Source organism: Dipodomys spectabilis, unplaced genomic scaffold (genome assembly GCF_019054845.1).
Source record: "Dipodomys spectabilis isolate Male_0828 unplaced genomic scaffold, ASM1905484v1 ptg000227l, whole genome shotgun sequence".
Lineage (NCBI taxonomy): Eukaryota > Metazoa > Chordata > Mammalia > Rodentia > Heteromyidae > Dipodomys > Dipodomys spectabilis.
This window is the reverse complement of record NW_024870904.1, coordinates 4896798-4913383: the sequence shown is the minus strand read 5'-3', so window position 1 is coordinate 4913383 and position 16586 is coordinate 4896798. Positions and strand designations below refer to the sequence as shown.

Here is a 16586-nt window from a genome sequence, read left to right as displayed (position 1 = left end):
ATCGATTATTTTATGTTATATCTTCTGGATGGCCAAGGTTCTTCGCATGACTGTTTAGGGAAATGAACGTTAGGGACTTCTCAAACCTGGGTTTACCTCATCTTTACTCATGTCCCTTTGACCAAAGCATGTTAAATGGCAAATTGCTAATCACTGCATATGTGTGCAATGGTTAGAGTGAAATGTGCCATTTGACACCCATTATTGAAATAGTATAACATAAGAAATATATTCTCAATACATTTTTCTCTCTAATTTTGGGTGAAAACTACTGAGTTACATCATACATGTTTTCCATGGTGTTTCAATATGTAAATGAATGAGGTAGAACTCAAAATCGAATGGATTCCTAGGATACCTTTGCATTAAAAAAGCAGTTCAGGGGCTGGGAAGTTGGCTCAGTGGTAGAGTGCTTGCCTTGCATGCCTAAGGCCCTGGGATCGATTCCACAGCACCACATAAGCAAAAAGAATAAAAGCCAGAAGTGGCGCTGTGGCTCAAGTGGTAGAGCGCTAGCCTTGAGCTGAAGAGCTGAGGGACAGCGCCCAGGTCCAGAGTTCAGGCCCCAGGACCGGACCCAAAAAAAAAAAAAAATAAATAAATAAAATAAAATAAAATAAAAAAGCAGTTCATACATCCCGAAGTATATTCAGTAATAAACTACTTTTAGTGGAAATATGATATGTTTTTGCTTTCAATTATTCAATAATTTCAGTTGGAACATTAATTTTTTTCAATTTAGTGTGTACATAAACATAGAAATTAGTTGGTTTAATAATATCTATCTATCATGAAATGGGCTGGATTTGTGTTTATTGGACTCTTTCATGCTCTGCTTGAGACATTAAAGATTCTTCTCTTATAAGAAGGCTTTACGATTTCACAATAAAAAATAAATAAACATTTAAAAAAAGAAGGCTTTATGGTTTTCCAGCCCAGGTATCATGTTTGCAAGAGGAAATTCTGGGCCCCAAATCTCACAAATTCATTACTGAATGGGTCATTTACCTTATATCGCAGCCATGCTTCCAGAATCTTCTGCTCATTGTCAGCAGGAAGACAGAATGAATGGATCTCGGGTGAGTTGATTTTTTTATTTTTCATTTGTTTTCCATTCCATTATATGAACCTAAAGGTGTCCAAGAATTAAAAACAATACCAACCACAAGGATTCAGCCTAAGGAATATATTAATAAATCAGGTAAAGATGGCTTGTAAATTAGCAGGTAAAGATTGCTTATAGGTTTAGCAGATTAAATGGTTATATTTTTTCTAAGTTGAATTCAGATTGGCTTCAGAATGTCTAGGTTTCATCTTGTCATAAAATGTAGTCACACCTGTTATGTGATGTAATGACACCAAGCAGGTTACTCCTCAGGGAAGGTGAAGGATAGATTGCCACCAGATCACATCCTCATGAGTAACATTAAACTATCTCAATGAAATTTTCCTGGAATTGCTGAAATAGTGTGGTCATACACACCTTCGTATGTTCTTAAGGAATAATTAACCTATATGTACTTAAATTACTCTCCATATATACTTCTTGGACTGCTTCATGGTCTTGGTCTTACTTGAAACTTTGCCTGTATTTGTTGCTAAGCTTTATGGTCTTTCTACAAATTCCTGTTTGTTCTCTAAAGTATTCTCACAAGATTTCTTTCCTCTATTTTCTCTCTCTATTTTTGATTTTCTACCCGCTAGTGTTGGTTATTTTTCTTTCTCTCTCTTTGTATCTATCTTTCTATCATTTTTTTTCTCTTTTCATTACCTCTTTCCTCCATATGTGTCTCAGTTGTTTCTTTTCTTCAAATGATCTATCTGGAACAAGGTTTTCTTAGTGATCAGTTTTACGTTGCTGATATGGCTCTTAGGATCGACATTTTTCTTACCGGTAGTATAGGAAAATTGTTGCCTAGAGAGTTCTACAGGATTCCACAAACAAAAATTAGAGAAACAAAAAAACATAAACAGATAGACTTAGAGGAAACCAGGGTTCTGAATGCTCTCTGGCACTTTGTCCCTGGGCAACAGCAAGCAAGCATAGTTCCTTGAGTGCACACAGGGAAGATTACCATTAATAACATGCAAAAATGAAGTATCTATATTAATAGTACAGTCAGAGCCACAACAGGTTGTGAGGAACACATGTTTCCTTATTCTCCTGAGACAGAAGACTCTTGCCCAGAGAAAATCCAGACATGGAGTTCACCTTACCTAGCCTTCAAGGTCAACAGCACCTCAGTTTCAGATGCTATCTTTCCAACAGTAAGGAAAAGGCCTGTACTCCAGTCTCTTAACCCTCTCCAGAATTCTCTTTAAGCCATCTGCAGCCAGCTCTTAGTTCTCTCAATGCTGTCAGGCTGGAATTCCAACCTCTCAAACCTTTTCCCCTTCTGCTCAACTTCAGAGTTCCCTACAGAAAAGTCCTTCCTTCTACCAATTGATACACTACAAGAAAATCTGTTTTCTCCTGATTTTGTGTTGGTCTAACTTCATTTGATGTGGTATTCAGTTTTGTTTTTCCTTCCCACTACTTTTGAATATTTTAATTCACTGCCAGTATAAGATTGGAACTAATGTTGAAAAAAAATAATACATTGACGAGATGTTCTCTATTAGAAATATCACTTGTCACAACATCTCACAGATGTTTGCTCACTAATTGATGTTGATCTCTGAGGTATTTCACTATTAACTAACACAAGTGAAAATATAAGCTTAGAGATCTACTGGAGAAAGGACTCAGGAATATGTAACGCATTTGAGCATTTGGTCATATTTATCATTTTTGTCATCTTCAGTGTTCCTTGAGCCTCTCTATATTTGCCTTCACCTTCCATGAAGGGCTATTAAAATGAAAACCTTGTAAGGAACATTTTTTTCCCTCCACCTTTATTTTGTATTGTAGAATGTAGGCAAAGTTTACAAAATTTCATGGTAGCAGTTCTTTTTTACATGGGAAGGAAATATCAGGGTATCTATGACCATATTTCAATATTTAGCATTTAAACCAAACATGGTAAACCACGGATATTTTTATGTGGGAACTCAATTAAATTTTATAAGGGCCTAATCAAGTATTAGTTACTTTCTGGAGTACTATTACTGTGTTGTTGTTTTTTCTTTAATATTCATGTGGACACTGCTTTTCATAGATCTAGCAATGTTCTATGTTCTGTATTCCATGTGATATCCTGAATGTGTGCTGCTTGCTTTTGAGAGAAGGTCTAAATAGGAATTATGGTGAAGCAGTATGTGCCAAACAGGAAAAATATTGGTTTAATTCATTTTTACCCTGGTATGTACTGAAATTTTATCAAAAATGATAATATTATTTTTCAGACACCTCCTTAGACTTAATGTTATCATGCCAGATTATTGTCTCCTTAGAGTTTTTATCTTGTCTCTATTGCTAGCAGCAGAAATATGTTTGCGTGCATTATTGAAACTGTAATTTTTTATTGGTCTTGGGGCTTGAATTCTGGGTCTGGTTGTTTTCCCTCAGCTCTTCAGGTTAAGGTGAGTGCTACCACTTGAGTGACAGTGCTACTTTCATTTTCTGGTGGTTTATTGGAGATAAGTGTCTCAAGGACTTTCCTGCCTGGGCTGGCCTTGAACCTTGATCCTCAGACCTCAGCCTCCTGAATACCTAGGATTACAGGCATAAGCCACCAGCGTCCTGCAAATCTGTGTATTTTCATGACCCGGTTTATGTATTGTCAAATATTTCTAGTTTGGTATTTAATTCTCCCAGTGAATAGATAACAAAGCTAGCTGCAAACATTTTATGTAAGACAAAAGCATACCTGGAGCATAATGAAATTCCAGGTTGGAATTCTCATAACCCAGGTCTAATTTCTTGATGGAAATGTGCCATTACAGAAGCTGATGTCATTTGATGATGTGGCTGTGAACTTCACCTGGAAGGAGTGGCAGGATCTGGATCCTGGTCAGAGGACCCTTCATAGAGATGTAATGCTGGAGACTTATAGCAACCTCATGTCCTTGGGTGAGCAAAGGTTATTTTTACTTGGAAGATCAAGTGCTTTTATTTTAGTAGACATTAGACTATTTGTGTTATTCAGGGAGAAGATTCCAGTCCATTCCTAGGTAAAAAACTGCTAGTATATAAGCCAGTCAAATTTGGGTCTGAGAGCTTGGTGTTGTTTGTCTTTCACACTAGTGCTTGAGCCACCATTCTATTTTCACTTTTGTTTTGGGGTATATTCTGAGTTTCTGTGCCCAGGTTGGTTTCAAGCCTGCCTCTTCTGATCTCACCTCCGAAGTGTAGGATTACAGGTGTAAGCATTTGGACCATTACAATTTCTAAAAAAAAAAAAAAAAAAAAAAGATTCCAGGCCATGGGAAGTGTTATTTTTTTCTAAGAGAAACTTCAACTTCATTATATGTAACACAAGAGCTAATTTTATTCTCATTCTTTAAGAAGGCAAATCAATAGTTGGACAAAAGTTCTAAACTATGATCCACTAATAGCAGACTGACTTCCCAGACTTGGGTAATTATTATAGGTGGATCTACAGTCTAGAATAGAACATACATTACTACTGACAGTATGCTCTGGAAATCAATTAGTAAAACTGTGTATTTGTAAGCTCAACCTGCTACAGGGTTTAGTGCTTCAAGCTACCAATCCCAGATACTCTGGAGGCTGACATCTGAAGGTTTCAGTTTGAAACCAGCAGCTGTAGAAAAATGACCATGAGACTCTTATCTCCAATTAACCATTCAAAACTAGAAATGTAGCCAAGACTCAAACTAGTAGAATGCTAGCTTTTAGCAAAAGAGCTGAGTTCAAGCCACACATTTAGCAAAATAAACCCAAAGCTGGATGCTACTCCACCATGGAGCTGTGAAGAATTGAGAAACCATGGGCTGGGAAGGTGGCTCAGTGGTAGAGCGCTTGTCTTGCATGCTTGAGGCACTGTGTTCGATTGCTCAGCACCACATCAGCATAAAAAAATCTGGAATTGGCATTGTGGCTCAAGTGATAGAGTGCTAGCCTTGCGCTTAAGAGCTGAGAGACAGCTCCCAGGTCCAGAGTTCAGGCCCCACAACAGAACCCACCCACCAAAAAATAAAACAATTGAGAAAGCAGATTTAGGAGCAACCTTGTGAGCAGGATATCTGCAACCTTATATTAATGATGACCCAGCAAGAACAATAGTTCTCCACTTTTTCTTAATCACAGGCCTCTGTGTTCCTAAACCTAAATTGATTGTCAAGCTGGAGCAAGGTACAGATCCATGGATAAGAGAAGACTCAGAAGAGAATTTCACAGGTGAGTTAAAGCATCTTGAAGGTGATGATTGGTCCAGAGCCTATTGGTCTGTTTATCTTGAGCTGTTTAGAGGGAAATCTGCCTTGTACACCTGAGTCATGTGTAGCAGAAAAGTAGGTGATGTTTTGTCTCAAGGAATTGTAAATCCAGAATTCACGTGGAGACAAACTGAATTTGGTGTGCCAGTGTAGTTAATGTTAGCAATTCTCTTTTTCTGTAGAGAAGTCATTCATAATGAGAAAAAGACAATAAAAAATGTAGAAAGGAGATCTCATTTTCTTTTAAACTAGTATTATGAAGTTAGGAGGAAAATAGGAGTATGCTAGGGCTGCTATCCTCTGATGTGACAATTTCTCATCAGTTATGCTGTGCATAGAGTGAGATTCAGAATGGAAGCATTAAAAGTACATAGATGAATAATTTGAGTAAATATTTCCTTGAGAAAAAAAGAAAAATCTTAAATACAGAAAAACATTATTTTCCATTGTAAAATGTCAGTACTACTTTCTTAATTACTACATTGCATAGAAAATATATATTCTGCATAAAGGAATGCTTTGATATTTGAAAATCTTGTAACAGAGTGTGAGAAAATACCTTTACATTAAGGAATTTATGGATCTCATTTATGTTTTTGTCTATTTTCCTGTTATTCATTTTAGATGTCCCAGAAAAGGAGGATGAAATTAGCCCCTGTCAGGAAAGTCACAATAAATATCTCTCTGAAGTAGCAGTCATGAATTGTAACCCAGGGGAGGAAAATGTGAGACTTATAAAAAGTTTTCATTTGAGCTCCATACAGAAGTCAGAACTGATTAAGAATAATGGGAACTCCTTAGGCATGAGGACAGAAAAGGTCACTGGGTGTCAGAACATGGGTGTTTTCAGTGAACCTGGTAAGATGTGTGCTGCATATAGTCCTCATGTGCCTTCTGTAGTTGAAGAATATAAACAATGTGAAAGGTCTTTCACTGAGAAGACACACCCTATCATCCCTCAGAGAAAACAGACAGGAGAGAAACCTTATGAATGTAACATGTGTGGAAAGATTTTCACCTGTAAGGCATACCTTACTGTGCACCTGAGAATTCACACAGGAAACAAACCATATGAATGTAATGTGTGTGGAAAGTCTTTCACCCAGAAGTCACACCTTACTGTCCACCAGAAAAGACACACAGGTGAGAAACCTTTTCAATGTAACATGTGTGAAATGTCTTTCACCTGGAAGTCAAACCTTACTACCCACCAGAGAACACTCACAGGAAAGAAACCTTATGAATGTAACATTTGTGGAAAGTCTTTCATCTGGAAGTCAAAATTCACTGTCCACCAGAGAACACACACAGGAAAGAAACCTTATGAATGTAACATTTGTGGAAAGTCTTTCAACTGGAAGTCAGAGCTCACTGTCCACCAGAGAACACACACAAGAAAGAAACCTTATGAATGTAACATTTGTGGAAAGTCTTTCACCCAGAAGTCACACCTCACTGTCCACCAGAGAACACACACAGGAGAGAAACCTTATGAATGCAACGTGTGTGGAAAGTCTTTTGTCAAGGAGGCATGCCTTACTGTCCACCAGAGAACACATACTAGAGAGAAACATTATGAATGTAACATGTGTGGAAAGTGTTTCACCCAGAAATCAAAGCTTACTCGCCACCAGAGGATACACACAAAAGAGAAACCTTTTGAATGTAACATTTGCAGAAAGTCTTTCACTTGCAAGGACTACCTTACTAGCCACCAGAGAACACACACAAGAGAGAAAATTTATGAATGTAACTTGTGTGGAATGTCCTTCATCTGGAAGTCAAATCTCACTGCCCATCAGATAACACATACAGGAAAGAAACCTTTTCAATGTAACTTGTGTGGAAAGGCATTCATCCGGAAGTCAAACCTCACTGTCCACCAGAGAACACACACAGGAGAGAAACCTTTTGAATGTAACATTTGTGGAAAGTCTTTCACCAGCAAGGCATATCTTACTAGCCACCAGAGAACACACACAGGAGAGAAACCTCATGAATGTAATGTGTGTGGTAAGTCTTTCACCCAGAAATCAAGCCTTACTAGACATCAGAGAACACACTGGAGAGAAACCTCACGAATGTAACAGGTGTGGAAAGTCTTTCACCAAGAAGTCATAAATTACTGGCCACAAGACCACACACACAAGAGAGAAACCTTATGAATGTAACATGTGTGTTGTCTATCACCTGGAAGTCAAACCTCACTGTCCGTCAGAAAAGACACATAGGAAAGAAACCTTATGAATGTCATATGTGTGGAAAGTCTTAGCCAGAAGCTACACCTTACTGTCCACCAGAGAGCACACACAGGAGAGAAATTTTATGAATGTAAGCTATATGGAAAATCTTTCACCCAGAACATACAACTTTCTGTCCATCAGAAAAAAACCCACCAGAGAGAAATGTTATGTATGTAGCAGGCATGGAAATTCTTTCACCTGTAAAGCACACCTTAACATCCATCACAGAACACAAGGAGAGAAACCTTATGAATGCAACCAGTGTGGAAAGACCTGGAGGTCACAGCTTAACACACATAAGTTGATTCACACAAATGAAATAACTTAGGATTGTACCAAATGGGCAAAGTTTTCGATCTGTAAGAAAATTGAAATTGCAATACAGAAATAATACAGGATAGAGACCTTATGATATAGCCGACTTGGAGTCCTCCAACTAGAAAACACAGCTCAGGGTTCATCACAGAACACACAAAACACACAGACAGAGACACACACTCTCACACAAAGAGGAGAGAAATCCTACATAGGAAAAGTAAATGGAAAGGTTTTCAAGAAAAAGTCCTAACTCAGTTTGCATCAGAGAACAAACACAGATGAGAAAATACAAATGTAACAAATGTGGAGTCTTTTACCAAGTGTTCATGGATCCAAGATCATAGAACACACACACTGAAGAAATCTTACAAATATTACAAATGTGGAAATCCTTTGATCAGAAAGGAATACCTCATGTTCATCAGAGAACTGACTCACATAGGAGAAAAGAAAGTAGTGCATAGAACCTATGTGAAATGACTTTCAATCAGAATTGAATCCTGAGCATATGTGAGAGCATAGACAGGAAAGAAATTATGAGTATAGAAAACATTTTGCCAGAAGCCACATCTGTACAGGTTCCAGAGACCGGGACACATGGCAGAATTTCTGTAAATATAAACATGAGAGGAAGTGTTTCAACCAGAAGCCGTCCTTTAGCAATTAGTAAAACATTCACCCAGGAAAATAGCCCAATGTAGGAAAACATTTGTCAGAAAACCTCTATAAATTATATAGAGAAATGCTTCCTGGCAGAGGTAAGCTAGGTATGATGGGAAACCATTCTTCACTCTTCAGCTTTATTTGAGCCAACATTTCTCATCCTCTCATCGTGTTGAGTGGATATGGTGTCCTTCAATATTATCCAAAGCATGTGGAAACAACCAATCACAACAAGTAATTCAGAGATTCAAGTTATTAACTTGTGTCTTTTATACTAAGGAATGGTGTGTCAGGGTAATTTGATAAACTCTTCTTAGAAACATGAGCTCTGGCCCTTTGGGACTGGATTCAGGTCACCTCCAAAATGGTTAGGGGAACAATAGATAGGTAAAGAATGTGATGATTGGAGGCAAGAACATGAGAACAACCATTTTTCTACTGCTCCCTTAAGTCTCCCTCCGTATGTGTGCTCCATGCCTTATAGTACAAAGGCCTAACTTATTCCAGTTCAGTTTCTGAATGGAAGATCTAATGGAAGATATTAGTCCTTATTGCAGTACATACATAGTAGTAAAGTCTTTCTCGGAGGGGTAACAATGCTCAATAGGAAATGTATTCATGACCTAACTCATATAATGGTATAACGAATCTATATAGTATATCTACAATATATATTTTAAAAAATATGGTGGAGGGCTTGGAAGGTGGCTTAGTGGTAGAGTGCTTGCCTTGCATGCATGAGGCCCTGGGTTCAATTCCTCAGCACCACATAAGCAAAAAGAAAAAAGCTGGAAGTGGTGCTGTGGCTCAAGCGGTAGAGCACTAGGCTTGAGCTGAAGAGCTGAGGGAGAGTGCACAGGCCCAGAGTTTAGGCCCCAGGACTGGACGAAAAAAAAAAAAAAGAACAAATGAAAAAATATGGTTGATAAATAAAGACAAGTGTCTCTGCATTTTGCCTTGGGGCAGAACCGCAAACTGTCTTCAGTGCTTGATCTTTTCTTTATTTAATCACTGGTGATGAGCAACTTGTGATTGATTCACTCTTAGCCCATTAAGTTGTTCTGCTGAGTAAGCTATAATGAAACACCAGTGTGGACGATGTGTCATGCCTGTGTTATCTCATAGAGGGCCAATGTAGATATGACATTAGGGAAAATAATCAGGCACAAAAAGATATTGATGAATCTCACAAAAATCGACGTTAACAAAAAAATAAAACCATATGCCACTGAGCTACAGCCTCACTTCTAGACCCTGAAACAAGAGAAGGAAGGAGGGAAGTGAGAGAGGGAAAGAGGAAGGGAAGGAGTGAGGAAGAAGGAAGAAATAAACTATTCAAAAGAAGAATGTTTAATTTTTGGTGAATGTGAGAATTATTCTTCCAGAGGTGGGCCTCAAGAAAAATGGCTTTTACAAAAAGCAAATTCTTTAACTGTTTACAAAACGATAAAGAGGATGTAACATTTTGTAAATTAATTTAATACAGAAATATTAAGTAAGGAGGTCAGGTGTGGCTGGTGCGCTATTGGCCACAGGATGGTTGGTGCGGTCTGCCGTCTGGTATTTATGCTCGGGGAAGGAAATGACAACATACATCACTTGCCACCCAACAGATGGTTGTGTCTGGTTTCCTGGAAGCAGGGGTGAGCATTTGGCTGATATGTTACTCAAGCTGTTAGTCTAATGCCTGGGACTGGAGTTTCCTGTAGACCTGCCTCCTGCTTAGGTCCTATTTAGGCTTGACCAGCAGTGGCACCAGATACAATGCCACATGTCTCTGTGATCATGTCCTGTGTCCTTTCCCCTGGCTTGTCTCTGGTCATCCTAGTGTCCCAATTCAATACTGTCTTGGTGCTGATTGGTTTCTTGGTGTTGTTTTTATTCTTTTTTTTCCCTTTCTGTCCTGTTTCCAAGCTGTCTAAGTGTATTTGTGGACTGCAAGTCTTTGTTACTACAGGCTGCTTGCACACTGCTAGCTGTGTAATAAACACTGCAGTATTCCATTTTCCAAAAGGTGGCTTCCAACAAATATACTGTCTTCTTTTACAGAAACACAAAGGTTGACCTAACATTAGAATTTCTAGAGCCAAGATAGATGCCACAGTATAGTTATGTAATTAAAGATATCCTGGAGGCATTTAGAAAATATGTCTGTTACATCAGAAAGTGCTTAATTAGTAAACCAAGACCAAGACTGCAGATCCTATATAAGCCAGTCATTCTAGGTATGTCCAGAGCTGTTTGGTTACATGAAGAGCTCTACTTTCACACTTTCTTTTTTTTAATTTTAATTTATAATTTTATATTGTGAAAATACTCTACAGAGGAGTTACAATTACATGGGTGATATAATGAGTACATTTCGTATCAAGCATTGTAGCCTCTTCCTTTGTTTCCCCTTCCCATCCCTTCCCTTCATCCCCCCCATCCCCCCACTCAATCATCCCTGCTTACTCCCCCATCCCCCCCACCAAAGTTGTAAATTTCATTTTTTGACATAACGACTTGTACATCTCATTGTTGCAATGGTTCCACCTGTATCCCTATTTACTTTCACACTTTCATGAAGGAATGTTTTTGTGCCAATATTAGGTGTTGAACTCAGGAACTGAGTTGAAGCCAACCAGAGCTGACTTCAGAGGAGATTCTCGCATCTTGACTCCATAAAAGCTAGGAATCAAAGCATGAGCTCTGTGGGCTGTCCTGAAGAAATCTCTCTCTGGTAACAGGAGGTTTCCTTCAGTGCTTTACCTCATGCTTCCTGTGCCTTCAACAATTTCAGTATTTAATTGTTCAAAGACAATCCTTAAATACTGCCTATGATTCCATGTACAAGAAAAGGACAGTGGACTTCACATTGCAAGATTTAGCTAGTTGCTAGCTTAACCCCTTCCCTCACACTGTTCACCCTTCTGCTTTTTTTAGGGGGGGGGGGGGTGATACGGTCCTGTGGGCCTGAACTCTGGGCCTGGGTGCTGTCCCTCAGCTCTTCAGCTCAATGTTAGCACTCTACCATTTGAGCCACAGCACCCCTTCCGGCTTTTTTTTTTCTTTTTGCTTATGTGGTGCTGGGGATTCGACAGGGCCTCATGCATGCAAGGCAGGCACTGTACCACTGAGCCACCTTCCCAGCCCCAACATTTCTGCTTATCTACAGAGGACTAGTCAAAAAAAATTGGGGGATTGGGAGTCACCTGTGCCCTTGGCCTTCCTACTTGTACCCCCGCACCCCCCCACCATCCATTTGGAAATAGCTCATTCTCCCATGTTTACAAACTGGATGCTTTCTGAGAAGGTATGGTTCACAGACTGGAGTCCTACCTTGGCCTGTTATATAGCTCAATTTATGAACCAACCTACCACATTCATTCAAAGTATGCCTGATGATAACATTTTATTAATGTTTTCTATTATTTTGTTATTATCATGTGGCCAACACTTTGCTTGAACTCACAATTTAAGGGACTTAATGCTCATTGAATTGGTAATGTACCCTTTCCTTCTTTTAATTTAAGACCAGCAATTAAAAATGAGCAATTACACTCCCTCATGTGTGGAATCTTAGCAACTCAGGAAGCCGACATTAGATAGTATTAGTAGGGTATCCCATGCAAAAGCTTCATGAAAATGGTATCTTAGCCAATAAAAGTGTGGCTCTGGTTATATGTGCCTATCTTGTTTGCTATTTGTGATATGTAATTATAAAATTAGTGTGTCGAAAGGCCAAGGCAGATAAGCAAGACCCTAAGGTGAAAAATCAGTGATATAAAAGGGCATCTGGTATAGAAGGTAAAGGAAGCCTCACAAATTTTGGCCCCTGAATTCAACCTGAGGACCAATAATAGTATCTGTGCAAACAATACATTCTTCCCAATATTTAGTGGAAGCATTTGAATGTAGTTTACAGAATGATAGGTAAACAGTCCTTTACCAAGTTATTGCAAAAGGAACGTTGCATATGTCTATATGATGTTATGAATTTTATATCCTGTTATGTGGACACCATGAGTCCTGCTTGGATCAAGAAATTAAGATCTCCTAATCTAACAGGGCACTGATGTTTCACATGTGAATTCTTAGTTGCTCAAGAGTATGAGGTTTAAAGATCACAATTGAAAGTCAAACTAGGTAGGAATTGCTGTGAGAGTGTTATCGCCAGTTATCACCAAATTTCCCACAAGTACTGCTGTGAATAAAATTGATAGATTGTCAACACTTTTGTTCCTTTATTACCAAAGCTCAGGGACAGTTCCCAGGCCCTGAGTAGAAAGAACTCCAGGGCCAGGGAGGATATTTTGTAAATGGGTTTTTGGCCCTCCTGCATAAAAGTTACCATTCTTGTTTAAGCCTAAAGTCCTCCATAGGGTATAGTCATTGTCCTCAATTGAAGTTGATATTGAAATTTCTTATAAGCCAGGGTAATGATAGATTGTACGAATATTTTGGTTTCTTTTGTCAAGTGAATCCACATGCACATATATTTATGTTTCTGACTAGTCCATAAGTCCTTGTAGAGGTTTAAGATACTATGCAGGACAATGTGGTCCATGTCTGTAAAGTGCGGAATGAGACTTTCAAAGAGAGATCTCAACATATAAAATGTGGCCAAATATTTCAGTATACTTGAAAGAGCATCATAAGAAAAGAAGTATCAAGTAGTGATGAGTTAAGGTCCCAGAATACCAATATATTTGAACGAGAAGACTGTGATCTTGTGATGTGTGCACATAGATGTAGGAGAAAACCTCTTTTCAATCTGAGCTCTTCAGATGTGTTTAAGCATTTTTGTTGTTTTTCCCTTTCTGATTGCACTTTATTTCAAGGCCACTCCCAGCAGTGAATGACAGGATATTTAGTTTCAGCTCATTCTAAAAGCTATGTCCTCAGAAGAGAAGTGGTGAACCATGACTTAGGTACACATTCACCCTAGACACAATCACTAAGAGTGGGTTAAGTTACATAAGTTTTCAGAATGTTAAGGTTCCTAACCACATGGTTCATCCTGTGGCCCTTTTCAAAATTAGGCTTTAGAAGAGTTCTGCCTTTGTATGAAGATTTCAGCTCTAAATTAGATTATTTTCAATAGCCTTTCAGTGAATGTTACTGGATAAAATATACAAATAAAGTCATATTTGTTTTAGAGAAATTTCTATATCATCAGCAGGGGCAGGTAATATGATTCAAAGTCAGGACACTGAAGAGTCTGCTCTGGAGAGATCTAAGTATTTACCCAAGAACCTCCAATTCCCAATCAATCTTGATCCCAATGAGAGAACAAGATGTTGGATGAACCCTTGTTTCTTCCTCAGGGTAACCTGGAATGATGCACCTCAGAGTGACTGGAAGGGGAAAGAAGCTGGGAAACCGAACACACAGGGTACTGAACAAGGCTATCATAGGATTTTCACTAGACCCTCAGGGACCACCCAAAGACACCTTTCATTACCTTGAGCACTTATACCTTTATGTTTATCCAACTCTAGGTCATTTTTCTTCCCATAATTAGCTTAACATTAAGTGTACATTTTTTTCTGTTCCCTCAATGAATTGAGTTCTTTTAAAATTCTCTTTCATTTTTTTGGATCACTTATACCCTTGTATGAAGTCCCTGTGATACAGGTCTCAATACTTTGAGTAGATGACTACCTGGAGCATCCACAGCCAACCATCTTTGCCTCAGTTGTATATGGATCTGAGCAAAACCCAGCCAAAACTTTATATGTGCATTTTAACTTAAATGTTTGTTACCAAAAGTTTGATGTGGGGACTTCATCTGATGTGGTGGAAGTTGGTTGGGCTCACGGTCTATGCCAGAACTCAAAATGGAAGGTACAGGAAGAAAAGTTTGGTAAGGAGCCAGCTGAGGAGAGGAGGGCAGTGCAAAGTCTTCATGCAATAGGCAAACCTGGCAAGCCCCTTGGGACAGGAGTGAGAAGCCCAGAACAGGGTATGTGCTACCCATCAGTCCACCACCAGCACAGCATGGCACCTGCAGCATGGGCCAAGGTGCACACGTGTTTCCTGCAATGCTGACTGTTGACATAGGGACCTGTCAGAGAAGTCAGTGGCCTAATGTAATAGTCTTGTCCTATGTAGATGATACAATTACTTGTGGACTAGAAAAATTAGTAGTAAAACATTGTTAGATGAACTAGTAAAAATTCTTCAGGATGTGTGTGAATGTGTGTGCCCTAAGAAGAAAAGAAATTGAAAAGTAGTTCAGAGAGAACTTCAATGACAAATGTGGGACTTGAGTGCACAGCAAAATAGATCCATTACTATCACAACAAATAGGTGAAAAGGAAGGGTTTCCTTCACTTATTTTTACCAACACTTACAAATCCCATTGTGTTCAAAATAATAAGAATAGAAATGTATGTGTTGATGCTTAATGTTGTACAACAGCTAGTTTATAAATGACAGCAGAGGCCTAGGGTCTCTTCTGTGTGCTGTCCCTGAACTCTCTGGAAAGGAGGACAATACTATTGAAAGTGAACTTATGTCAATTTTATGTTTGTCGTTTAAATTCCAGAGGAATATTGACTAATTTAAATGAGCAGACTTTTTGTTTGGCGGTCTTTAGACTTGAACTCAGGGGACAGGTGCTGTCCTTGAGCTGCTTTTGCTTGAGCCACAGCACCACTTCTGGCTTTAACTGTGTATGAGAATCTGAGGAATAGAACCTATCTCCTCATTCATGCGATGCAAACACTCTACCACTTAGCTACCTTCCCTGTCCTATAAGCAGACTTTTTATGTTAAAAGAAGAAAGAATAGGTTGCTATGTAGGATCCACTTTCCATGTGCAAGTCTGAAGGTTCAACCCCTCAAAGTGAAAGGAAGAAAGTAGAAAATGGAATGACAGGAAGTATTCAGTTACAACTACAAAGAAAATTAGAACAAAGGCAATGAGCAAGTAATTAGGTTTTTGTCTGGGATTGTTTCTTTTTTCTTTCAATTGTTAGCTGTGGGGTTTGAACTCAGGGAGGGCCTGGCATATTCCCTATGCTTTTTACTAAAGGCTGGCATGCTACGACTTCCAGCCAGAATGTCACTTCTAGTTTTCTGGCATTTAATTGGTGAAAAGTGACAATGAATTTTCTGCTGATGTGGTGCTGAGGAATGGAACCCAGTGCTTCATGTATGCAAGGCAAGCACTCTACCACTGAGCCACACTCCCAGCCTGCCTCCTTTCTTAAAACAGTGTGGTTGGGGCTGGCAATGTGTATTAGTGATAAAGTACTTGCCTAGCAGGCATGGAACACTATGTTTGATATTTCAGTACCTAATAAACAACAACAGCCCCCAAATACCCCTAGAAGCACTGGTGCTGTAGCTCAAATGGTAGAGTGGTAGCCCTCAGCATAATGAAATTCAGGAACGCTTTTCAAGCCCTGAGTTCTAGCCCCAGGAATGTCAAACAAGAACAACAAAAACAAGATGAAATGAGCAAATGAAAACAAAAAACACAATGTCAGCAAGTTTCATTGATAAACACAACACGCAAACACACACATAGACACACATACACAAATACACTTTTATCAAACCATATTCCTCTCCTTTACCATGTCTGCTCACCCTCCCTGCAGCAACTGCTACCTACATCCACTGGAGAACTTACTCTGTGTTGCTCTTGGTTTTGCATTCTTAAAAAAAAATTTATTGTGAAGATTAAAATATAAAAGTAGTATCAATAGTCATGAAAAAATTCCAATCAAAAGTACAATAAAATAACAATTTCATACATGTTAGTGTGGCCGTAGTTTTTAACAAAACAACAAAAATCCTTCCAAAGTCTAACAAAAGCTAGGAAAGATGTGACAATAATGTGAACTTGGTGCATTTCTCTCAGGTATGTAAAACTATCAAAGATGGGACAAAAAGTCCTAAAAAGAACTGAATTTAGAATTACATAGAAATATGGTCCAGCACTTCTACACTTGTACATAACTTAGAGAAAAACAAAGATTTCTATAAATACCATCAAATACAGACTAAGTTTCAAGAAAGACAAATACC

At 38.7% G+C, this 16586-nt stretch overlaps 1 protein-coding gene across 1 annotated transcript in view; it reads left to right on the top strand.

Annotated features, from left to right (window-relative positions):
• The window catches only part of LOC122123338 (zinc finger protein 157-like), a 537300-nt gene extending 529873 nt beyond the window's left edge, over positions 1-7427 (top strand). The window contains exons 3-5 of the mRNA XM_042697686.1: positions 5213-5302; positions 5965-6065; positions 6618-7427. Coding sequence (XP_042553620.1) covers positions 5213-5302; positions 5965-6065; positions 6618-7427 — 1001 coding nt within the window. The remainder of the gene's footprint in view (positions 1-5212; positions 5303-5964; positions 6066-6617) is intronic.
• The last annotated feature ends 9159 nt before the right edge of the window (positions 7428-16586 follow it).